This window comes from Anguilla rostrata, chromosome 4 (assembly GCF_018555375.3).
Source record: "Anguilla rostrata isolate EN2019 chromosome 4, ASM1855537v3, whole genome shotgun sequence".
In the NCBI taxonomy this organism is placed as follows: Eukaryota; Metazoa; Chordata; class Actinopteri; order Anguilliformes; family Anguillidae; genus Anguilla; species Anguilla rostrata.
Window position 1 is genome coordinate 27,131,519 of NC_057936.1, and position 25,371 is coordinate 27,156,889.

The 25,371-nt window shown below is 41.8% G+C and overlaps 2 protein-coding genes across 5 annotated transcripts; one reads left to right on the plus strand and one right to left on the minus strand.

Annotated features, from left to right (window-relative positions):
• Positions 1 to 2: 2 nt before the first annotated feature.
• itgb3bp (integrin subunit beta 3 binding protein) lies at positions 3 to 7,828 on the minus strand. 3 transcript variants are annotated; one of them, XM_064331928.1, is made up of 9 exons: positions 7,690 to 7,820; positions 7,490 to 7,526; positions 6,003 to 6,090; positions 5,598 to 5,667; positions 5,018 to 5,096; positions 4,783 to 4,870; positions 4,495 to 4,551; positions 1,445 to 1,492; positions 3 to 1,098 (listed from the first exon to the last, which is right to left on the minus strand). In XM_064331928.1, exons 1-7 carry the CDS (start codon positions 7,692 to 7,694, stop codon positions 4,496 to 4,498), a joined length of 423 nt encoding a protein of 140 aa, XP_064187998.1. In that variant the 5' UTR covers positions 7,695 to 7,820; the 3' UTR covers positions 3 to 1,098; positions 1,445 to 1,492; position 4,495. The 3 variants fall into 3 exon arrangements, with proteins under 3 accessions (XP_064187998.1, XP_064187999.1, XP_064187997.1); XM_064331929.1 differs by lacking the exon at positions 1,445 to 1,492 and having other exon boundaries at positions 6,003 to 6,087; positions 7,690 to 7,828; XM_064331927.1 differs by lacking the exon at positions 1,445 to 1,492 and having other exon boundaries at positions 7,690 to 7,816.
• Positions 7,829 to 8,279: 451 nt separating this feature from the next.
• On the plus strand, positions 8,280 to 25,324 carry efcab7 (EF-hand calcium binding domain 7). 2 transcript variants are annotated; one of them, XM_064331923.1, is made up of 14 exons: positions 8,280 to 9,020; positions 9,351 to 9,562; positions 9,681 to 9,767; positions 10,078 to 10,273; positions 11,322 to 11,446; positions 13,169 to 13,310; positions 15,718 to 15,827; positions 17,062 to 17,219; positions 17,387 to 17,520; positions 18,224 to 18,372; positions 18,744 to 18,953; positions 22,459 to 22,566; positions 23,798 to 23,910; positions 24,179 to 25,324. In XM_064331923.1, exons 1-13 carry the CDS (start codon positions 8,906 to 8,908, stop codon positions 23,870 to 23,872), a joined length of 1,821 nt encoding a protein of 606 aa, XP_064187993.1. In that variant the 5' UTR covers positions 8,280 to 8,905; the 3' UTR covers positions 23,873 to 23,910; positions 24,179 to 25,324. The 2 variants fall into 2 exon arrangements, with proteins under 2 accessions (XP_064187993.1, XP_064187992.1); XM_064331922.1 differs by having other exon boundaries at positions 8,281 to 9,020; positions 23,798 to 25,324.
• The last annotated feature ends 47 nt before the right edge of the window (positions 25,325 to 25,371 follow it).

Below are 25,371 nucleotides of genomic sequence, written 5' to 3' on the forward strand. Positions count from 1 at the left end.
AATTAAACAATGTCTTCAAGCCGTTTATTATCATATAGAATTCACTACAGCCGCTGAATACAAGTCTACACAAAGGCCGCTGTCCATTAAAACAAAGGCATTGATGGGCTCTAAAACAAAAATGATGTAAGATGACATATCCGAACATAATGTCATAAAGCTGAAATACCACGGAAAAAAAGGTACAAGCAATCTCTTTTCCCCCTCTCTTTGGGCGAGTTAATGACAGGCATTAAAAAAATCCATTACAACTATAAATGTTATCAGGTCACAGAGGGGGCGACGAGGCTCCGGCTGGGCCGGCCTAGAGCCGTTCCCCAGAGTGAGCTCCGCCGGGCCGGGGGGGGGTGGGGGGGCTTCGGCGGGATCGCGGGAGGGACGGAGCTGGTCTGGGCGGGAGGGGCGGCCGCCGGTTCCCGTCAATCAGTGGGAAACGGCCGGCGAGCGTTTGTCACGGCCCGTGGCGTGACCCTTCCGGAAGGACCTTGGTCGGGCGCTCGGCGCTCCCGTGTCACACGGCGAGGGGATTGGGGGGGGGGGGGGGGGCAGGATTGCTGAGGACTCTTTTCCCACCTCCGGAGGGGCCATATAAAAACATTAGTTTTGTTTATGGGTGTGTGTGCTTTGTCCTTCAGATGGCCTCCAAGGGTGATAAAGTGAGAGTTATATGATCCACCTTGGGCAGAAATAGGAAATGTTTTCTGCCCGGCACCAGCTGTTGCGTAGGTCGGCGACCGCGGCCCTCGCGAGCGCTGCCAAATAAAGAGCGTGGGCCCCGCCCGCGCCGCCAGCCCCTTTTGGGGAGCTTTCATTGCGCGTCAGTCACACTGGGACCGGGGCGACTGCTAAAAGAACATTATTTTCGCAGCGATGTGTTCGGGGTTTATTCGAAAAATCAACACTTGTCAGACGGGCGGCAAAGACCTCTCTCGCAAATAAGCCCAATGTAAATGTGTCTGAAGCGCCCGGTTCTCATTCTGACGCCGAGCGAGATGACTGACAGTCTCTTGGACGCCTCGAAAGATCTGCGCTCCGAACCCGTCGTACGTCTGCGTCCGCGCCGCGGGGGAGCAGAGCCGTTCCGTTTAGCCGTCAGCCCTGTAAATGGAAAAGAGGAGCGGTGGACGTGAGCGGGGACACCCCCAGACACCAGTCAGCATTACACCCCCAACGCTGTCCTCGGCCCTCAGATCAATAGAGAAAAACACCTGCATGCAGCGACTGCAACGGAGGCCGGCTACTGACTGCCGATCATTTACATTAACATGAGCACGTCGTCCCGTCACTGAGGTTCTCTGCTCAGGTTGTTGTGGTCGCCTGGAGACGCGGGCACCGTTTAAATTCAGAATAACGGACTGCGCACTATGTGTAATTAAGAGACCGGAGCTCTGTGATGCATGTCATTTTCGGCAGTTGCTAGTGAGAACAGTAAAAGCAGAATCACCTTGGTTTGATTTTAGGAATTCATAGGAGCTGCCGGGCTTGGCAAAACCTGCAAAAATCAGTACTGAATTACATATCCCTCATGTAAAAATCACATAAAAATCAGTTCAGCACCAAGTTCAACACTCAGAATTTATCGTTGGCTTAATTGAATTCAGGTACATTTCAATGTGAAGCACAACGGTACCTACAAAAACACCCAATGTCAATCAATTTTGGGCGCACTTGATTTTAGGTAAAATGAAACCACCTGTGACGTATCCAGTAAACATTTCCATTAAACGCGACTGTGATATTAGGTTCAGCACCAAAGCCTGTTAAAAGCAGGAGAAGACCGGGCGCTGGCTGGGGTGTGAGCTGCCGCTGTCCCTAACGAGAAGAGGCAGGACCAGACCCCAGAGATGTCAGCCCACCACAGCAGTCCCTTATTTACAGGCCTCTGCTTTAATTGTCATTGTGTGTTTAATCATAAAGGCAGGAATTCAGACCAAATGAGAACCATCATTCTTTCAGCCCCGCAGAATTGATGTGCCAGGTACACCTTACGCTGCCCATCCCTGTTGTGCAAAAAATCCCATCTGTTTTATTACATTTTTAAAGAATCTTTCTTTAATACAGCCTATTAAGGCTGCCATACAAATCTCTCACTACATGCTCTTATCTATTAGCTGATCAATTTTTATACTGCTGATCCATCCTCTTTCGCCTCATTTTGTCATCTAAAAATTCATATTATATAGGATTTTCTTATGGAAAAATTGCAATAAAATTTGATACTGCCCAGCAGATGTGAGCGAGTCGGTACCTATACATGACTAAATGCTTCACAGAAAATAAAATTTGTTTCTGTAGTAAGCAGAACTGTTTAAATGTTATTTATTTTTATGCTCCTAAGAAAATATATTGTGAAGTGCTACATTGATTTAGAACATAACAATGTCTCTGTACGGCGTGGAGGTGGAAAATTTATGAAACCTTTGCACAACTCCTTTAATTGAATTTTCCAAATCTCTCACCACACACAAATAATCAATACCTTCTGCAGAGAAACTTGCTCAGAATTATTACAGTCTTTCTTTTCAATTTTGTTGTCATCAGCACATACTGGGAACCTGGGGATTTGTAATGCCTGGACAACCCTGGGAATTTATATCTACCCAAAGCCTGATTGCTCAGGAAAAGTGACTTCTCAAGAATGCTTAGTGAAACTTCTGTTAACCTAAAGAATGGCTCTGGGTGCTTCTTAACGCAGGGGCCATACTTTAAGATGGGGCCGGTGGCTGGATCGGGGCCTGGGAGGGGACCTCCGAGTTTCTCACAGGGTTTGTCTGACAAAGTTAAAATATCCTTCTCAATTGACTCAGCTGTCTAGGACACCAGGAGCACTCAATGGCCACTGAACCACACCACCAGTCACAGGCCTAGTGTTATTTATGAATAGCTCAGGCACTGCTGAGGTTCTTTAGACACAGCAACAATTTTGGTCTTTTACAAATGAAAGCGATTGTCCTTCTTTGAGACACTCTGTTTTGAATCTTAACTTGATTCTCTGTGGTAAATACAATTTAACAACGCAACTCTTTTGACACTCTGATACATGCTGTGTAATTCAGTCGACCTCAAAGTATATATAAATATGGGTATTTAAGGAAAACTGCGACCTGCAGCCAGCTTAGCATCCATGGTTATTTGGAACGTCCCAATTTGAAAATGAGATTGTATGACATTTTATTATGTATAAATGAATCGTTATCTCATACAGTCAGTTAATCTGTGTAGAAAAAAAATCTAGCTTCCTTCAAATGATATATTATATAAATGATATATTTATGTTGAAACATTCACATTGAAATAAAAATAAAATAAAAGGACCTTGCTTAAACTGACTGATCATGAGACCCTTTCTCTGGCTGTTCCAGACAGAATCCCTGCCCTTCCCATAGCAGCTGGGAGCCCCTAGGCCTCTCTCTGAATCAGCCTGATTCACTCCTCCATTTATTTAGCATGTGAACTTTAAGCTCTTCCCAGCAACTCAAAACAAACATTTTACACCGTGTGAGCCAGCGTCTCCATAACATCATAGGTTTGTATTACGGCTATCTGTCCGAATTTCACGCTTTAACAAACACTGTACTGTTTTCTTACACAGCCTTGAATAACAGTTTGTTTACACTAAATGCAAGCCCCAAGGCAACAATAGCTTCATTCTCCCTTCCACTATTGACTTGAAAATGTTGTACACTTTGTACGTAGGCTTATGCAAAATAGACTAATTTCATGCTTCGCCATGTGATAAAAATGTGACATTCCATCCAGCCTAGCCACAAACTACATATATTTTAAGGGTCTTGACTGTAACCAATTAGAACAATTTTGGACAACCCCATCTAAAAAACATGCTGAAATTGTGACAATTCATCCTTTCAGTTTTGACAAATCTCCATTGTCTTGTTGAATCACAAGTATCGTTTTGCTTTAGGGGCAATGTGTCCCTGAAATAATCAAATTAATTCTGTCTGCACCAGTCACACAAAGGGAGTTTGTATAAGGAAACCAAAATGTTGTTTTTTCACAAGATCATATTTGTACATACATCCACACCCGCTCATATAAACGCACACTACCCCAACAGCCATAAGAACCATAGAAAGTGAAATGAATGTTGTTCCATTTGTCCAATCACAAATGAACTGAAGCCTTCACTCCTTCCCATGTGACAATAGCCTCCAAGTCCCAGAGACCCTAAAATCAATCTAGTTCCATGTTAAGTGGAACAAAAAATGTTTTCTTTCTTTCCCTCTTTTCATGAAGCAAGGAAATGTCACAATCAAAATAACAGAATTTGAAGCAACATAATACGAGGCATTACTCGTCAGTATCTCACAGCAAAAATTATGCTATTGTGTAATCGTACAAGTATTATTTTGATTGTGCGATTGGACCATTAAAATAGTCTAATGATCAACTCTTCTCCTTTGCGGTATGTTTGTGAGGGCATATCCCAATTGTCATGAAATAAGAATGAAATTGTGAAGCCAGTAAACCACATACCTTAAAATGGGTGTGAGCAGGCACCATTCCCCTTAAGATGGGCTTCCACTTGGGCGACTGAAAAGACGTTTATCATGAGGAGACAATGTAGTTTAAACTAAGGTGTAATACACACACAAAACCATTAAATCCCAAAATAATGAGGGGGGGAAGGGCTTGACTATACCTTTCTACATTTTATACGTGTAACATCACTGTTCACCAGTTTTTTAATACACTCTGATATTCAGTTGCCAACAGCCTTAAAGATCTTCTGATTTAGTACAATGTAAGAGAACTGCCACTCACCCAGCTCCCTGTTTCTGCGCAGTTCAGACTGCAGGTCAGCAGAGCCTCTGGAGAAGAATATCTTCAGCTCACTACTGCCCTCTGTAGGCTTTATTCAGAGACACCGATCACTTCACTCAAACCACACAGAACGGACACAGCCTGATCTCTTTTATATTTAATATGACTAGCGAAACATATCTTAATGCACAGGCACTGTATTCACTGTACAGGTTAAAAAAAGGGACATACATACCACTATTTTTTCCAGTTGCTGTCTTGCCTTTTCAAAAGCTTTCACTGATCTTTCAATCTGAGATCTTAAGGCTTGTAATCTGCAAGGATTTTGAAACACATCAGATCAAAACATTTACCAATGCTGTAGTTACTATTGTCTCCTACTACACGGAAATATCAGCATTTAAAATTCAATTACGCTAGTTATATTCGTTCAATGAATTAGACCCTCAAATGACTATCTGTCTTTTTCAAAGCTTGCTATGATGGATTGAATTAAACCGTTGTGATATGCTTTGGGGACAAAAATTGACTTTTTTCTTTAACAAACCTTATTCAACTATTTTTAGAGCTATGTAAATCACTCTATATTTCCCCAGTGATGAATACCCCTCTTTCTACATCTCCTGTCATTAAATACAGATTACTCAAATTGTCTATCAGGCAACTGGAGCAACTAAAATATTCACTGACTAAGAGATCTTTTTTTCCAGCATCTGTTGAAACCTCTTAAATACCATTCACTTAAATATTTACCATGCTTTAATATAATCTCACTCCAAGATCAATTACTAATATGCCAGCGCAGGGATACTTACTTTTCTGCATCTGTCTGGGGTTTTTGTGTTTTAGAGGGATTATCAGTCTTTCCTCGGGCTTTAAAATGACCTGTTGATAAAGTACTGAATGTCAGCAGACTGTAAAAATCAAGCTGAGCACAGATATTATTGATAATAAAGAATGAGAAATACTGCTGCTTAATCTAAAGAAGGAGGATTCCTGGGACTCCCAGGGCTTATGACATGCCCGAGCAGTAAAACAGGAATGGTATACATACTTTATGAGGCCTCACATCAATAAATACATTTTCTCATATACTTGTATATTATTCCCTAAAATATAACCTCCCTCTTGCTTGCCGTTTCTGACAGCGTTAAAGAATACAGAAAGATAAATTCAGCAAATGTAAGTCTGCCAGAACTTTGTGCGGGGGGAGGGGCTACCTTTAGGAGATGGGGCAGGGCTCAAAAAGCCTGTACCAGTCAATGGAGAATAGGTCCCCTCCGGCACAGGTCTCTTTGATGGTGTCTGCTGCATATAACAATGATTTAGTTTCATACTTTATTACGACATGGGTTTATTTAGAATGTATTAATTAGACACACAGATATAGCTGCATTAACCTGCTTGACAACAATTCTATGATCTTGCACATCTTTCCACATTAAATTTATCTACAAACTTAAACCCTTGATCAGTTTTCCCCACTATTATACAATGGTGACAAATGGCGATGATACAATTTCAAGATAAAAACAGGTTTCTATGTTGGTTGGAAGGATTCAAAATCTACCGAACAATTAAGATTACCGAGATTTAAATTTACATTTGAAAATATGAAAACAAGGGGAAATCAAGCATACAATATTCACATTACATAAAAGTAGTCATATCCATGCGAGTTTAATACCATAGCTAAATATATAGGTTAATATCTAGCTAGCTGGCAAATTATCTTGGCTAATTATTTTCAGGTATGCTGAATTCACAAATGTTAGTCGAGATCTTTAAATTTCTTCTTGGATCTATGAAGACAAATGATAACCTAAAGTGAGAAATGGACCTTGACTAGAAATGATTCTGGGTTCAGGTTAGATGATATAACCATGTGTAGCACCTTGTCTAATGTTGCTATTGCTGTACTACAAACACTTGTGGTTTCGTATTTCTTCACGTGCTTTAACCTCCAAATTGTGACTTTTTTATTTTACAAAATGTACGCCCAAGTAACACAGGGTGCTCATAAAAATCACCAACAGATTCTGGATTTATCATGATGAGTTCTACAAGAATCCAGTAATATATCTAGGCCTTTGTGGATTATTGACATGTTTTTAAATTCCATGTCATTCATTCCAGAATTGCCTGTGGTCTCTTTGATAGTTACAACTAACTACATATTTCTTACTGAACTGTAATTTGTCATATTTTTCATAGTCTATACCTAGGTTTATAATAAAGGTTGTGCTACTAATGTCAGTCGCTTCAAGCAAAAGAGATATGAACTTGCATGCACAGTACAAGTTAACCGTTTCTTTTTTCATTTATTTGAAACCAAATTAACCTTTTATTTTAATTAATACAAATTGACTTAAAATACACAATGCTGCCCTGTATTTTATCCATTTAGAGATCGTTTTCGCAATGAGTCACAGTGCCATTGGCAGTTATTAACTAACGTGTTTGTGCGATCAAGAATCCACTGTAGCCTACCCGAGAATTGGATTCGGCGATTGGTCACACTCCTCGGCTTCAGTGCTAGTTAATGGCGCCAAACGAATGTGTTGTTGAATATTATGTGGACTAAAACGCATGCCAGTTTTTAATAAAGAAATAATAAATTATTGTTAGCAATAACTTTTGTCTTGGTTAAAGCCCCAGTTCAACATTTCACGTTAATAAAATAAGATTGCTAGGTTCATCTACTCACGTTTTCCTTCTCTTCTAAACGAAGCGCTCTTTTTACTCTGGAAGAAAAATGACCAGATGTTAGTGTAGCGATACAAAACTTAACTTACGTAAGCTAAAGTTAGGTAACAACTAGCTCATGTAAATCATTCAGTCCACTTCGTACGAACGTGTGGACTCAAATGACTACATTGAAAAAAATCAAACCAAAGATACACTTACGGCATTGTTTTCTCTTTGAAGCAACCCGAATACTACATTTGTGACAAAGCAGCTGATAACATCAGCGAACCGCGCCGTGAAGCTGGCAACAATCGAAAACTTCCGGTTAGAGAATTTCAAACTAAAAGCTCGGTAAATGCAATGATAAGTGCGATTTTGTCGTTTTTTTTTTTCTTGTAACGAATACAGTTGGATATAATTACACATGATATTCATATTTAAACACATACCTTTAACATTACGCAGTCCTTTCAGGAAAATAACGCTGGTATAAAGTATATATATACATACAAAGTAATATTCCAGGCTTAATTTAAACCAGCCAAACAGCAAGCTAGTAATTTAAACCAGCCAAATAGCAAGATAGAAGCTAGTAGCTAGCGATTGTGTACACATTTTATTTGAAATGTTTTTAAATAAAGGTAAGTCTCTATCAAAGCTCAGAAACCGTGGTCACTGTAATGTTATTTTTCGGGACTAATTAACACTATTAACGTTAATTCTGTGTTTGTATTTTGATAGAAACTCACGTAAGTTTTTACTGGAACTTATATACAGGAAGTCTAATTGTTGCTAGCTTCACGGAGCTTCAGCGAACTGAGTGGTACAAAAGTGGCGCGGTACGGCGATATATTTTGTCCATCGGAAACACCAATGTCACTTACAGCTTTTGCCAGGATTTTACAAAATACCTTCGAGTATTTTTGTTTCATTCCTAACAACAAAAATAATATCGCATTGTTATCGGTGTATGACTAGTTCTGCTCAATCTGAGCTCGTTTAACCTACGGTGGCTAACCAAAATACAAGGAGGAACTATATTGCTTTTTCTTGCACTGTCGGTTATGGTGCACACGTTTGATTGTTTACACAGCAACCAGTACACGGAGCGTTATACATGACATGAAGATAGTGAGCAATTTAGTTAGCTACCACTAGCTGCATCATCAGATAGGAGCTAGATATCGTACTACTTTATCGAGTTAAAATCTTGACCCATCATACATATTAATTCATTATATTTGACATTACACAATACATAATAATTCTGATGAGCATTTGGTAATTCGGCGCATTTGATGTTATAAGTTAGCTAGCTCCTCATAGCTAGCTACTAACTAGTCAGCTATACAGTTAATGTGTTGGCTGGCTGACTAACTAGCTAGCCAAAATATCCTCATATTCTGAATAACGTCGTCTGTGGCATTGTCTAGCAATGCAGAAATCTCTGAGCACCGAAGAGACATTCTACATCAATTGCAGGGCTGCATACCTGGCGGTATTAAGATCCAGTTTAGCGAATATAACCTCAAAGGAGCAACTGTGTCTGGGTAAGCAAATATGAAATAAAAAACAGTAAATGTACATTGCAATGTTATATATTTTTTGTATTGTATATACCGTTCACGGTTTGGGAGTCTATTCAGTCATACTTAATGTAATAAACACTAAACATCTAACATACTTTCGATTTGACAATGAAGTCTCCATCTTCGGTGTAGTAACGTCATGAAGTAAAACCCCTATCTGACTCTGAGTGTCTACGCTCTTAAGTAACAATGTCACGGGTAAGCCTAGCTACAACCGTGACCCCGTAGTCCTCTATAACTGTTAATTCTACAAATAAGATAGTTTTCCCTAAAATACAGGACTTTGTTCAGTTTTGCAACAGGCTGGCAGAAACCCATCCCAGAAGACCCTGGAAAAGTTCTGGACAGAGAGAACCACAAAACTGAACTTTGATGACTTCTGTGAAATTCTTAGAAAAGAGAAACCAACAGAAGAAAGTGAGCTGCTGAGGGCCTTCAGAAAACTAGATCTAAGTGGTCAGGGATATGTTTTACACAGTGAACTCTATAAAGTTCTCACTTCGGTGAGTAAAATCCAAGTCTCTTGCTATAACTGTTGTCAACTAGTATGATGATTTGATCATTTGGTTTTTCTGGTAATTCATTATAATTAAATCTTCTTTTTTTGTTTTCCTTTCACAGAGAGGTGAAAAGATGAGTCCTGAGGAGGTTAATCAGTTTTTGTCATTAGCTGGGTCCAATAAAGATGGGAAGTTAGACTATACACAGGTAAGACTAAGATCGTTGCATGTTTCTTAGGTTTGCTTTTTTCCCCATCTCTTTCAAAAGATCATTATAGAGATGGAGCCACAGCAGGGAAGGATTTACAAAACTTTGCTATGATTGGTTATGAGTAATGCCAGTCAACCACTGAGTGTAAATTGGCACAGTGCTCTGCAAGGTCGTTTGTTCTAAATAAATAAACGAAGGGAAGGCCTGTAGGCCGTGGCTTTTGGAGGACCCCAGTGCCATTACACGTGTAGCGTGTTTCACCTTTAGAGTACGATACAACACAGTGACCTCGCTGCGTGGTGCTCAGCTCTGCAGGCTGCTGGTGTCCACCGCAGGGCGGTGTCAGACGCTGGCCGTGGAGAAGCTGGAGTCTGACGCCAAGCTGAAGCAGCAGAACTTTGGCAATCAGACGGAGATCTCCCTGAAGGACTCTGCGTCACAGGCCGTTCCCGCATCACCCGAGGCCCCACAGAAAACAGAGCCGGACTCCACGCCAAGGAAAGGTAAGCCCCCTCCACGGCTGCTTTAAAGCCCCACACGTCCACCGAGATGGTCCGCTTGTGTAGGGGTAGCTAGAAACAGTGGGCTTCACCAAGGAAATGAACAGCGGAGCTGATATTGATAAGCGGTCACGTTTTAATTTATCTAGAGAAGCAAATAAATGCTTGTATGACTAAAGCCCCATCAGAATGAATGGTTGAAATAAGCCCTGTCAGAAGGAATGAAAGGCAGGCAGTGGGAGCTGCGTGTCTTTGTGTTGCTTATGAGGTGCCTCCAGCCAGGCTGTGTGGAGGACAGGAGACGAGCAGGCTGTAGATGCGCTGGTCAGTCTGCGCTCGTGTTATTGATTGGGTGACCCCTGCAGTGGCTCAGAGGGATTAGCGAGCCACGTGAAGGACGACTCTCAAATGAGGGTTGAAAAAACAAATTAGTTTCTAAATAGTGTCTGGATTATAACATTATTGTTCCCATTTGAAATATTGATTCATTCCTTTTACATTTTCCCACTGACACTGGCTTGTATGCCCCATCATTTTGGTATTAGTTATTAGTATATCTATAGGCAGAGAAAGGCAAATAGAACATAAGTCCTTAAATATAAGAATTATTCTGTTTTCTGACTAGGTTCAAATACCTTACTAATTACATTTGAAGTGCATCTCTGCAATCCACATCCCAGCAAAAACCATCCAGCCTTACGGTCTCAAAGCAGATGTGTGACATGATTGAGTGATTTAATATCATACGTGCATCGGGTGCCCTGCTGTTGGTCATATCGCCTAATTCCACACTCACTCTCTGCAGACTGAAGAGCTGTTTAACAATCAGCCAATTCATTACCAAATTGATCTTTTCTCATTTCAATTAGTTGTAGTGAGAAAGGCGTGGATTATAATGAATAGGAAGGCCCGTGATTGTGCCTTTGTAATTTAGCGTGCTTCATTAATCAAAGGATTGAACTAGGCGTCTGCTCCTTGTAAATGTTTTCAGTAAACCTCGGTCTGCCAGCCTTGACGCTCAGTGTTTTTGTGCTTCGCCGGTTCGGTCCAGCGGAGGGCAGGTCTTCCTCACGCCCCTCTTCGGCTCGCAGTCGGCGAACGTCGGCGTCCACTAACATCACCGTGGCAGCCAGCAGCACTAAGAGTGGCCATCTGTCAGAGCCCAAGTCTCTTCAGGTACCACACACCCTGATGAAATGCGTTTTACTCGGACTCTGTGCAGCGTGTGTGGGAGGAGGCCGTTTCTTTTGCCTACGAATGCGAACGCCGTGCGGTTTCTTATAAAAAATGTTGAACGTCAAGAAAAAAAAATTTCCAGGCCTTGCATAGCTCTGGGGTTTCCGAGGCCTGTTGGACCAAATTTACTCCGAGTCGATATGTATAGAGTGTTGATATTGATCTTCTCCTCTTTGTTTTCACTCTTTTTGACTTAACCTCTACTGGTTTTCTTACAGCAGAAAGTAATGGGCGTACATGTCAAAGCGCGGAAATTGGAAAAGGCCAGGAGTGGCGTAAAGAATGTGCGCTATGAGATTACTTTGGAAAGTTCTTTTACCGCTGCCTGCGCCGCGGCGACCTAAAGTGATAATTGGGAGCGGGGAACGGGTGGGTTATGTTTTTGAGGGAAGGGGCGCCGTGGCTTTAAAAGCGCAGTAAATCAGGGAGGCGAACGGGAGGAAGTGACACGGCTCTGTATTAGCCGTCCGGTTGGCCCATCTCTGAGGGACTCTATTTCATAGTCTTTAAAGTGGCCTTGTGCCTTGGGCAGTTTGCTTCATTTGATATTTGGTGTACAAACCACTGAAGTGTTATGGTTTGATATTTCACAACCTAACAGAATAACTCTGAGTAAATAGCTTTTGTAAAGAAATGTCATTTCCTGCCACATTTATTTTATGTCTTTGTTTAACTTGATGATTTATTGAACATCAAAAAAGATGTATAAAGCCATTCTACACAATAAGGGTCTCAAATTCTGTGTACTATTCCATAACTACATTACCTGAAAAGACTCTCCAATGGGTTAAAAACCAATCTCTCAAAATTTAAACAGGATATCAAAATTTATTACATTTTGCGTCATTTTCAAATGAAGATTTTTTTCAAACAGACTTTACTCACCATAAAGAATGTAGTAAAAATACATTGCTTTGTGATATGTTTAGTCATATATGATTTTTCTCTGAAACAGTCTCCCATAATGACATTAACCCATATATTTTAGAATTTCCTGGTAGAATACTGACATAAATCACAGTATGTACATTGGGTTGTAAATGTTTCCCACATATTATGGTATGACAGTTTTTCTCTTCCTTAATAACAGTAGCTCTTTTTCCTCCTGTTTTACTGCACAGGTTTCTGTTTTTGATAGGAAGCTAGAAATATTTTAATTTGTGTAGTGTACAAATTTTAATCTACACTGCAGAGTTCATCTGTTTTCTATTGCTGGTTTGCCTTTGTTTGGAAATTTGCATTACTGTAGTGCCATCTTGTGGTCATGTTATGATAGTGCAAGTCATAGATACCTGTGAGGAAATGCAACAATATGTGTAAGGAGTAATTGTCTCCTTGTTCTTGAAATTATTATAATGACATACCAAGTGGCAGAGGGATGCACATATTTTTAATTGCAATTTACAATGTAATTAGTTTTGATTGCTTTTATAACAATGCCATATGTTTACACATTTATATCTCACATTTATAACAACTAGTATCTATCATACTAGTTGATTCAAAATGTCCTTGTTTCATAATCATAATGGTGATATAATAAAAGCTCAGAACAGTTATTTTAGTGTAATTATTACCATAATTTGGGTCCAGACTGTTTCAAGAAAAGTTTGAACTCTGCCCTCCTGCTTAACTGTGTCTATTATCTTCTGTCTGCTGCAGACTTGGCATCATACAAGTACTAAAGGCTGCTTCTTTTTGGAAGAGGATGGTGGGATTGTGTCTCTGCAATACCGACTCCACCTCCCCCAGACCAGCACTGTCTTCCTCACCATCCGGCCTCTCAACCTCAATCAGGAGGACGGTAAAGGCCCTTACCGTGGGACTGACACACCTGCTCTAGAGAAGCACAGTTACCATCAGGGTTTAAGCCCTTACCGTGGGACTGACACACCTGCTCTAGAGAAGCACAGTTACCATCAGGGTTTAAGCCCTTACCGTGGGACTGACACACCTGCTCTAGAGAAGCACAGTTACCATCAGGGTTTAAGCCCTTACCGTGGGACTGACACACCTGCTCTAGAGAACGCCACAGTTACCATCAGGGTTTAAGCCCTTACTGTGGGACTGACACACCTGCTCTAGAGAAGCACAGTTACCATCAGGGTTTAAGCCCTTACCGTGGGACTGACACACCTGCTCTAGAGAAGCACAGTTAACATCAGGGTTTAAGCCCTTACCGTGGGACTGACACACCTGCTCTAGAGAAGCACAGTTACCATCAGGGTTTAAGCCCTTACCGTGGGACTGACACACCTGCTCTAGAGAAGCACAGTTAACATCAGGGTTTAAGCCCTTACCGTGGGACTGACACACCTGCTCTAGAGAAGCACAGTTACCATCAGGGTTTAAGCCCTTACTGTGGGACTGACACACCTGCTCTAGAGAAGCACAGTTAACATCAGGGTTTAAGTCCTTACCGTGGGACTGACACACCTGCTCTAGAGAAGCACAGTTAACATCAGGGTTTAAGCCCTTACTGTGGGACTGACACACCTGCTCTAGAGAAGCACAGTTACCATCAGGGTTTAAGCCCTTACCGTGGGACTGACACACCTGCTCTAGAGAAGCACAGTTAACATCAGGGTTTAAGCCCTTACCGTGGGACTGACACACCTGCTCTAGAGAAGCACAGTTAACATCAGGGTTTAAGCCCTTACCCTGGGACTGACACACCTGCTCTAGAGAAGCACAGTTACCATCAGGGTTTAAGCCCTTACCGTGGGACTGACACACCTGCTCTAGAGAAGCACAGTTACCATCAGGGTTTAAGCCCTTACCGTGGGACTGACACACCTGCTCTAGAGAAGCACAGTTACACATCAGGGTTTAAGCCCTTACCGTGGGACTGACACACCTGCTCTAGAGAAGCACAGTTACCATCAGGGTTTAAGCCCTTACCGTGGGACTGACACACCTGCTCTAGAGAAGCACAGTTACCATCAGGGTTTAAGCCCTTACTGTGGGACTGACACACCTGCTCTAGAGAAGCACAGTTACCATCATGGTTTAAGCCCTTACTGTGGGACTGACACACCTGCTCTAGAGAAGCACAGTTAACATCAGGGTTTAAGCCCTTACCCTGGGACTGACACACCTGATCTAGAGAAGCACAGTTAACATCAGGGTTTAAGCCCTTACCGTGGGACTGACACACCTGCTCTAGAGAAGCACAGTTAACATCAGGGTTTAAGCCCTTACCGTGGGACTGACACACCTGCTCTAGAGAAGCACAGTTACCATCAGGGTTTAAGCCCTTACCGTGGGACTGACACACCTGCTCTAGAGAAGCACAGTTAACATCAGGGTTTAAGCCCTTACCGTGGGACTGACACACCTGCTCTAGAGAAGCACAGTTACCATCAGGGTTTAAGCCCTTACCGTGGGACTGACACACCTGCTCTAGAGAAGCACAGTTACCATCAGGGTTTAAGCCCTTACTGTGGGACTGACACACCTGATCTAGAGAAGCACAGTTACCATCAGGGTTTAAGCCCTTACCGTGGGACTGACACACCTGCTCTAGAGAAGCACAGTTAACATCATGGTTTAAGCCCTTACCGTGGGACTGACACACCTGCTCTAGAGAAGCACAGTTACCATCAGGGTTTAAGCCCTTACCGTGGGACTGACACACCTGCTCTAGAGAAGCACAGTTACCATCAGGGTTTAAGCCCTTACCGTGGGACTGACACACCTGCTCTAGAGAAGCACAGTTAACATCAGGGTTTAAGCCCTTACTGTGGGACTGACACACCTGCTCTAGAGAAGCACAGTTACCATCAGGGTTTAAGCCCTTACCGTGGGACTGACACACCTGCTCTAGAGAAGCACAGTTACCATCAGGGTTTAAGCCCTTACTGTGGGACTGACACACCTGATCTAGAGAAGCACAGTTACCATCAGGGTTTAAGCCCTTACCGTGGGACTGACACACCTGCTCTAGAGAAGCACAGTTACCATCAGGGTTTAAGCCCTTACTGTGGGACTGACAAACACATACCAGAGAAGCAGTTAACATCAGGGTTTAAGCCCTTACTGTGGGACTGACAAACACATACCAGAGAAGCACAGTTAACATCAGGGTTTAAGGGAAATGTCTGTTTATAAGGAAATGGCACCAGCCATTTATAAAAGCTTAGGGACATAAAGAATTTCCACCGTAGTTTCTGGTCCAGGGCTTTACCTGATCTTTTTTTTTAATTTTCTAGAAAGGCCTTCCTCTTGGATGAAGGTGGACACTGCTCTTTTCCTTGTGACTGCAAACAAGACGAAGGAAGACTCGAACCTGGTGTGTTTCACAGAGCAGAGAGACAAAGAGGTGAGTGGCTGTTTCCCTGTGGCAGGTCTGACCTTAAGGCTGTTTTCCTGCTTGATTAAATCTTTCTACATTCATGCCACCAAGACCCTTTATATACTGTCAGACTTATTATGTTTTCTGTGTCCTATTTTTCATTCTATCATGTCATGCATGATGTAATTTCTTTACTCCACCAAGGAAATGAATATATAGAGATACATTAAAAGTGTTTTTATTCTAAGCCTAAGTATATTGCATGGTATTCCTCATGTTGGTAGAAATATTTATATCACAAATGTCAATTATTTTATATAGCCACTAGCCAGATAGTTAATGCATCCATGTACATAAATAATAAAACTGGACTGAAACACACAATTGACTTTATAGTTGCTAACACCTAGTGCGTGTGTGTATGTGTGTGTGTGTGTGTCCACAGTAGACCTTACCCCTACTGCAGTACAATCTCAGCGATATGAAATGAAAGAGGATTGGGGTTGATCGGAGCAGTGGAATCACAAATACAAATTAGTCGCTTTCTGGCAAAATTATTCTTTTTTAATTTGAAAAATGACACATAGTTGTATGTTGCAGATCTGTTGGGCACAAAAAGTGTTGAGGTGCCTAGTGAAATTGCCTGCCTGTACTGTAAGTGATGTGTTGCTTTATGCACATAATGTAAGCTGTCTACATCGCTATCCTCTAAAATATCTTCTAGAGGCAAAATATCTTCTAGAGATTGATTAAAGTGGCATAAATTGAAACAAAATATTTCCATTCAAATTTTCGTTAGCCTGCTGCGGTCTGAGTTGGGGAGCTCAACCTATGTTCAACAAACTTCAGTGAAAAATGCCCTCTGTGCCTGGCTGCGGCACAAACATCTGTGTGTGTGTGTGTGTGTGTGTGTGTGTGTGTGTGGTGTGTGATGTGTCCACGGCACACTAGAGTTGTTAAGTGGCATTTTGCAGGGTTAAGACATACTGTGAGTCCCTTATCGTGACTGCTCTGCATGTTGCTGACTGACAGAATGCGATAAGGCAGTCTGTAGTAGTATGGCGGCAGATCTTATGCCTCCCAGCCAGTTTGAGTATTTCCACAGCCGCTGCCAAACCAGCAGCGCTGTCTGGAGCGCTTTATTTAGCAGCGCATTGTGACATCAGCGAGGTTCTCTGTGATAGACAGCTTCTGTGGGCGGGCTCTTGTCTGCATGTACACTCTGCCCTGCAGTGGCCTGATTGTTTCCTTTGATTGACAGAAGTTTGGCTGGAAGGGGGAACTGAGTGCGGGCACCTACCACATCCTGCCCTTCAGCACGGGCTGCAGGCTGAGGAGGAGCAGGGCGCCGGCGCTGAAGACAGCCCAGCTGGTGTACAGGACCGACGCTGGGGAGCTGGCTCTCACCAAAGAGTTCAGGTGGGCCTCGTGGGGGAGGGGCCTGCTCAGGAGAGGAACCCCCCTACCCGGGTACAGGGAGGGAAGCCGAATGTGGCTCTGGAAGGGGTCCGGCGTGTGCAGAGGGAGGGGGTCCGGGGTGCGTTCCCTGCTGCATGGTAACACGCAGCTCCTTGTTTGTCCCGCAGGGCGGCGCTCTCGGACATCTTCGAGGTGATCGACCTGGATGGCAACGGGCTGCTCAGTCTGGAGGAGTACAACTTCTTTGAGGAGAGGACCAGCGGGGAGAAGTGTGACGAGGACGCCTGGGCTGTCTGCAAAGGTGACATCACACACTCTGTGCGCACGTGCAGACTGACAGATGGGCAGGCAGACAGACAACAGACAGACAGACTGACATGCAGACAGACAAGCAGTCAGACAGCCTGGCAGACAAACAGACTAGCAGTCAGGCAGACCGAAAGACAGACAGACTGACAGACAGGCAGCAGATACACACGCAGACAGACAGACAGGCAAACAGACAGACAGACAAGCAGACTGGCAGGCAGACAGATAGACAAGCAGACAGACAGACAGACAGACAGGCAAACAGACAGACAGACAAGCAGACTAGCAGGCAGACAGATAGACAAGCAGACAGACAGACAGGCAGGCAGGCAGGCAGGCAGACAGACAGACAGACAGACAGACAAGCAGACAGACAGTTGAGTTAGCATATGAGAACAGGGCGACAAGAGTAACGTAACCTTTACAGGAGTCTTGCGTTGACAGCTCTTTTTACTGGTGATTAATAGTGTGCTGTCTGCTAGTGAAACCATATAATTTAAATTGCCACCCTGCACACCTGTCCTGCATGCTAAACTGTGCAGGCATTGTTTGTAAATGCAACAGAATAAGCAGTAGAGACTAGAGCAGGATGCAGAGCGTCCTGAGTAGAAGTGTGTGGAAGAACAGATGTGTGCCGGAGGGCATCCATTATTACTGCGCAGTATTTCACCGGAACTTCATCTGCTGCTCTGCAGAGAACTTTGACACCAAAAAGAATGAGCTGACGAGGCAGGGCTTCATGGAGCTCAACCTCATGGAGGCCAACGACCGCGAGGGGGACACCGCGGATCTGTGGGTCACCCTGGAGTCCATGGGCTACAACCGAGGCCTGGAGATGGTGGAGGTGAGTAACGCAGCTCCGCCCAGAGAGCAGCGCTGTCAGTGTCAGTGCTATATGGCTGCACAAGCTTATCAGGGCTGTTGAGTGCATATGATATGGCCTCATTGTGTTTTAATATTGCTATTTAAAAGAATGTGCGTGCAGCTTTGCAAATAAAACGCCAATCCAAGATGGCAATGTTTGTAAGGGGAGATGTATTGTGTGTGTGTGGGGGGGCAGCAGTGTAGTATTATGGGTAAGGAACTAGTCTTGTAACCTAAAGGCCACAGGTCCCAAGTAGGACACTGCCACTGTACTCTTGAGCAAGGATGTGTAAATGCCTGTAATGTAATGTGATGTTTTGTACGTGTATTGCATGTGTTTTTCCACTCCAGGCCTGTCCATTTGTCATTGACGTTTATTCGGAGGAAACCCAGCCCACCGTCCAGCCAATTAACCTGGAGTCCAGCAGCAAGGTCCTCAACACAGCCCTGCATAGATCGGTTATCTCTAAAGGGGAGGCCAAGACCATCAAGGGCCACGAAAACGTCATTATCCACACCTACAAAAGCGAGGCCAGGATTTCCTCCGTCATCGCCAACAAGGTGCCTCCCCTCCCGCATGAATCATTCGCTGCTCCACCTCAGGAACAATGCAGTGTCAGGAAATAGAGAATAATCCATTAGGTTCATTAATACGGGGGAAGGACATTAGGTGGCACACATGTTCAGTTAGAATGGATTGCTGGAGGTGCGCTGGGGAGCTCTTTCTCACACCATCTGCGCTTGCTGATGTAATATTAATATGAATCATTTCACTGAGAGGGCTCGGGCAGCTGGGAGCTGATGTTGGGAAAGCAGAAGCATGATTAAAATGGGTTCTGGGTGATGTGCAGATTGAAGAACTATTTCGGTGTGACTGAACATGTTCCAAGTTCATGTTTGCCGAAGTTCAACAAAAATAGAAATGTGAAAAATGAAAGAATGGATCCAGTGCTCACATTGGTGTGTCATATTTTAAATTCATAAAAAAGTTTGTGGGAAACAGAATTGGTGCAAAATATCATAAAACCTATATTTAAATGTTTTGCTGCGGACATTGGTTTATGTACTGCGTAAATATGTTTCTAATACATGCCAAATATTTGGGTTTAAGATTTATATTTAAGAAAAGTAAACTGGATGTATAATGTATCTTAGATGTAGAGATCTGAAAGTAATAATTCTCATGTTCGTTGTAGTCAGAATAAAGGTGTGGACTACGGATGTGACAGTATACCGGTATGACGATATACTGTAAAATTCAAATATGAAATAGTACATATAAACGTACCGTAATACCGTGATAGTATATCATGTGACAAAAGCTATTTTCATGCAGGGAATTTTTTTTCCAACCATTACTCTGATAAAATATCTAAATAACCCATATTAAATAATATACTGGACCTGAATTGAGATAATGAAATCTGATCCTAGATCTGTATTTAGAGGAAAAGTCATTTAAAAACACAGGTTGTGTCTTTTCAGCCAATCATTATGCTTGATGCATGACGTGTGTGCCCCCACGGGAGCAAGCAGCTGCACGGCTGTCGTTCTTCCGCTCGTTCTTTCTGATGTAAAATGCAAGTTAGCTTGCTACCTACAAATTACCAGCGATGTTCTTCTTTTCGTTTATGTAAAAAACTAGCTAAATGAGTGCCGAGGAGTCCGGTGAAAGCAGGGGAGAGGCAAAGACAAAGTCGTCGGAAGAACTGAGGTTGAAATTGAACTCACAGACTAAGTAGGCCTAGGGCCAGTTATGCACTGAGACGTTCAGACGTTTTGAAAAGAGACATGCTTTCACAAGAACAAACAAATATTGATACAGCATATTAAATACATTGACACAGCATAATGTTATAATTCTACACTGATGACTTATACAACTGTTGTTTCCATGCTGATGAGTTGTAACGTTACAGCTCTCAATTATAATGTTTACATGTTTGAGCGATTGCGATTTAATTGTAGGCTATTTGACATTATCCTTAGACCAGGCTTTTTAGTGTGAGTCTCATTCATTTGAGTAGGGTCCAGGAAGTTGCCTGCTTCCACGCAGCGTATGTGGTGCGCAAATGTTTTTCTCCCCTTTGTGGCTGTTGGTATTGTACTCAATGGCTGAAGTATGTGAGTAGGCGAGTCAAACAAGGTTGTTGCTTACAATAAATACGCTATTTTTGTGAAATTACATATTTACACCTAGGATTTCTCTTTTTTGGCTGTGTACGATAGTTTTCTTTAAAATCCGATAATTTTAAGCCTCCAGTACGATAGTTTAATATTTCCCACCTGGCAACGCTGGCTAGCCAGCTGTTATACAGCTACACGGCATCTCCGTTTGCAGTCTCTTACAACACTTGCGATGTCTGACGCTGATTCTGATACCGACTGTAATGAAGAATCATATATCCCCCCAAAAAGCGAACTCGTTCATCCGCGTGGGCTCACTTTGGATTCAGGAAAAATGATTTTCATTATTTTAAATATGCAATTACAAGGAGTGAACTATTCAGTTGCATTTTTTGTTTTATTTTTCAATTAAAATGGTTTTAAAAATCCGCAGATCCATAAATAAACAGTTCGAGTTCTAAACTTTGTGTGATTTATTAATTTTTTTAGCTTAAAACCTGATACCATGATATACCGAAAATCGTGATATTGAGTAGTACGATTATCATACCGTGAAATTTTCATACTGCCACATCCCTAGTGTGGACTATCTAAGAATCAATAGGTAGGTAACTGACTACATTGAAATAAGGAGTTAATAGGGTAGTTATCACAGTGCCAAACAGCACTAGTGGAGAGAGGCGAGATCTGTAGAATTTAATATGGTAAAACAAGGAAATGGAAAAACAGAGTTAGGACAGCCTGGGAGAGGTAGGACAGAAGGAGGCCAGTCTGAAGAAACTACAAAGAACTGTATTAGCAGCAGAGAAGGAATAAGAATGAAGTCTGTGAAACTGGGAAGTACAGTAAATTAAAGCAAAAATGTGCAAAACCTCAGCAAGGAGTTTTCAATCAGCTGTTAGTATGGAACCATGTCTGAAAGTACTTTTGAAAAACCTGCAACTATTTGTCAGAAAAGAAGAAATTTTTTGAGAGTAGAATGAAACCGTGCGAGGCCTTGAGATTATTTTGTAACAGAAAGGGACAGAAAGGGAAAGCACTCAATTTGAGGTCTATAGCAGGGAAGGAGAGTGTGAAGGAATGAGATGAGACCGGGAGAGCTTTAAGGTCAGCCACGGCGGAGCCTTAAAGAGGAAGAAGGAAATCTGAGAATCAGAGCTGAGGAATGCCCTAGCTGTGCATCACCTGAGGTGACACGAAGGGAGAATAGCCAATGGGAAACAGTGAGATGACCCATGGATTGAGTTTAGAGGAAAACAGAAGTGGGCTTAAATCCTATAGTAATGAAAGTATCCAAGTAATCTGGAAGGTAAGACAGAAGGGCTGAACAGGTACAGAGAAAAGCTGTTCAGCTTAGCGAGAATAAATCCCATTAGGACTCAATCAAGTAGAGAATGCTGCAAGTTGGTGATGGACAGCTCCTTCATAAGCTTTATACAGGAAGTGGTTAACCTTTTCAAAGTAAGAACATGCAAAATAGGTGCTAAATATTTTATATATAATAACTCATTAGCCATTAATATATACTGTAAACTTGATGCAATGCAAAACTGTTCCTACATATGTTATTCTTTAGTTTAACTTTAAGATGGGATTGGAACCCACTTTGCGTGTTTTAATTAGCAACAGTGGTTTATGTCCAGAAATTTATATTTTATTTATGCACATGATGGATGTATATAACTGCCAGGTCCTGTTTTCTGCCTATTTTTTGTGCAATTATTCTGACCTGAGTATTCAACACACTGCTATCTATGACTCGCATTTAAATTATGTGCTGTGTTCTCAATGAAGTGCATTTTTTTCTGCTTCAGTATAAAGTAACTTCACTGAAATACAGAGCCTTACATTTGGATATTTGCATTCGTGTCATGTTTTTGGAGTGGAAACTCATTTGTAAGGAACTGTGGTTTCCCCTTTTCTCTCCTTTTTGTTGCAGTCCAACCACAAAGTGACGGTGCATGTGAACAGCGAGCAGAGTAAGAACTGCATTAGCAGTAGAGGCATGAGTGTGTTTGCTGTGGAGGTCCCTGCAAGAACCAAAATGGTGAGAAACCTATTGTCTAGCTCCCAGAACATTTATACTGCAGTAAGAATCCATTACTGACCATTTAGAATTTATTTAAACTTCTGTATATGTGTGCAGAATTTTTTAAATGGCTTACTCTCCATCCAACGCTGATGTTGATGGATTATTATAGAAGTAAAGCAGAGAAGTTTAAATGGAGTTAAATGTATGTTTTTATGACACCCCTCCTCCTGTTTTTTTTTCTTCTTTTTTATTTTCTCAAGTTGGAACACCGTGGTTCAGTTGTAGTCCACTTCCACTGTTTGAGTATCCTCTCTTGTAATTTGGTAAAGCACAGACTAGCCCACACATGACGTGGGTTTTGTAATGTTTTTGTGCAACCATTGTGCCATAAAGCAGAGCTTGTTGCACAGCTGGTGTAGGCAGTATTTCAGGGATTAGTTTTTCGTGATATGTATGTTCATTATTATGATATTGGAATTCCAACATGAAATCAATATGAAATTGTTGTTTGGTGTGAAAGTAACCATTGCTGTAGGGCTATCAGCTTAGTAAATGCTATGAAAATTGTTTGTGACTCAGGGCAACACCATAGCATTCTGTGAGTCACATAATTATTTTGGCTAGTCTCGCCCCAAACTGAATCTGTCGTTACTCTGCCACCAAATAGTAATTGTTAGGATTAGCATGTGGGTCAACTTGGTTAATATCCTGCTGTAACATTTAACGGCATAGCCTTTCATTTGAACGTTTAGGTAAGTTTTGTCAAAAACATACTGTATGCAATTCAAGTCGAAAAGAAAAGTTCACGGAGGTATTGATTGGCAGTCCTGCACTGGCACAGTATTCACTGGAGTTACTGGGAGCTGGCAGCCTGTCGGTGTGGCTGGCCAGAGAGCTGCATTTCACGCTCTGTTTCCCCTCTAAGGAGAACTCGCAGTGAAAGAAAAGGAAGAGTTCACACTTCTCACAGTCAATCTCTCCAGTCCAGCACAGAAACAACTAGGACATTAAAAATCCCCTCACGTCTGTCTTTTTCCTGATTTTTCTTATAGCTTCAGAGAAATTTGTGTCCAAATGTATCACCAACTTCATTGTCTGTTCAGTATTTCCCCCTTTTTGCTTTCTTTGTCTTTAATGTTAGTCAAACTGAACTGACAGAAATCAGTATTTTTGCACGTCTACCACTGCTGTTGTGTGTTCAGTGAGTGTATATAACCATAACCAGGGTTGTCTGATCCTTCCTTAGGTGTGCCAACATGTTCTCCCCATCAATGAGAAACAGGAGTGGACCTACCACTGTGTTGAAAGCATTGTGTCTTAAATCCCAGACACTACACTGATGGCTTTTAAACAAGCAAGGTGCATTTAGCCTGGAATGTTGTGCTCATGTAATCATTACCACCTTGTTACCATGTACATGTTCCCAAGTAATCGGTTATCTTTTTGGAACCAACTTTCGTCTCAGATTTAAATTTAAAAAATTTTTTTTTTTATCCCAGTCCAGAACACTCAGTCATACTCAGAAGTGTGTGTGATTAGTGCAGCGTATCCTGTCAGTTCACAGACAACTATGCACTCTGCCCTGAAGTGTGTCTACTCCCAGCCAACACTTATTTTCACACTGCAGTCCACCAGCTGAAGTTCAGTCGTTGCATCAGAGCAGAATGCATCAGGCACAGCTGGTACAGGCAGACTTCGGAGAGGAGTGGCGTTTGTGGCACGAGACAGGGACAATCCCAATACTGTCGCTCTCTGGGGAATCCCAGAGCAACCGCCAACCATGTGCTGCAAGGTGCCACACAATACTGAAATGCAGTAACCTGCTTAAAAGCTTTCTCATTCATGTCATCAGATATATAACACTAATAACAGTGAACTGTTTTATAGGTAAATGCATGAGAATTGATAATTGTGGCATTTCTAATATTTGATATAATTTATATTATGTGCAGTGAAAGTAAACTTTATGCTTATTTACAGTAAAAAAAAAAATGACATTCAAAGTTTATTGAAATGCGATTGTCACAAGTCTCTTAAAGTTTATTAACATCTGAATATCACATATTGAATATCACATTAACTTCATTTGAAATAAATCTCTTAATATGTAGATGTAATACTTAAATTTGTGAATATATATCTGTCAGGTGTCCATTATTTTTTGTTCATCTTCAGGCATTGAAAATAATTGAAAATATGTCTAGCAATTATATTGTTCCATTTTGTTCCCTGTCTGTTTTCTAAATATACAGCATCCTCTTATTTGATTTGTACTGGGCATGCTTTTTTTCTAGCATAAATATCGTTTTTCAATAGTATTTTTATATTTTTGTAACAGGAGCTTTGAATTACTTTCAGAAAAATGTTCAGCACACTTTGCTCAGACTAAAAAGGGTGCGTCTATGTTTAATCTACTACATTTCAGGTACAACGTGTTAACTGTATCCTCCCATTAGAACCTGCTGACCTCACTCTACCAGTTTCTTACACTTAGACCGACTGTGGGTCATTTGGCAGTGTGGCACATTCCTCTGCATTACACATAGGTCTAAAATTTATACACCCTTGGCCTTTAATGCCAAGGATAGACTTGACCTGCTATTTATATCATTTGGGCAATTATTTTGCACTTTGACTTTCTCTACTGTAACTGTAGAACAGGCCCGCTAAATGTCACATGGTAAGTGAGAAGAGGCCTAATTCATTTGCTGTGCTCTTTCTCCTTTCACCAAACTTTTAAGAAATAAATATCTAATATTACAATTTGCAGCCATAGCTGTGAATATGTTGTCTTTTTGTTGCCTGGTTACTATCATTCTA

Coding starts and splice junctions, on each gene's coding strand:
- itgb3bp (XM_064331928.1), bottom strand. Junction 5,668..6,002: donor CCCTGCCCCATCTCCTAAAG/GTAGCCCCTCCC, acceptor CTTTATCAACAG/GTCATTTTAAAGCCCGAGGA. Junction 5,097..5,597: donor CCCCAGACAGATGCAGAAAA/GTAAGTATCCCT, acceptor AAATCCTTGCAG/ATTACAAGCCTTAAGATCTC.
- efcab7 (XM_064331923.1), top strand. CDS start 8,906: ATGCAGAAATCTCTGAGCACCGAAGAGACATTCTACATCAATTGCAGG. Junction 9,563..9,680: donor TCTATAAAGTTCTCACTTCG/GTGAGTAAAATC, acceptor TTCCTTTCACAG/AGAGGTGAAAAGATGAGTCC. Junction 22,567..23,797: donor TCCCTGCAAGAACCAAAATG/GTGAGAAACCTA, acceptor ATCCTTCCTTAG/GTGTGCCAACATGTTCTCCC.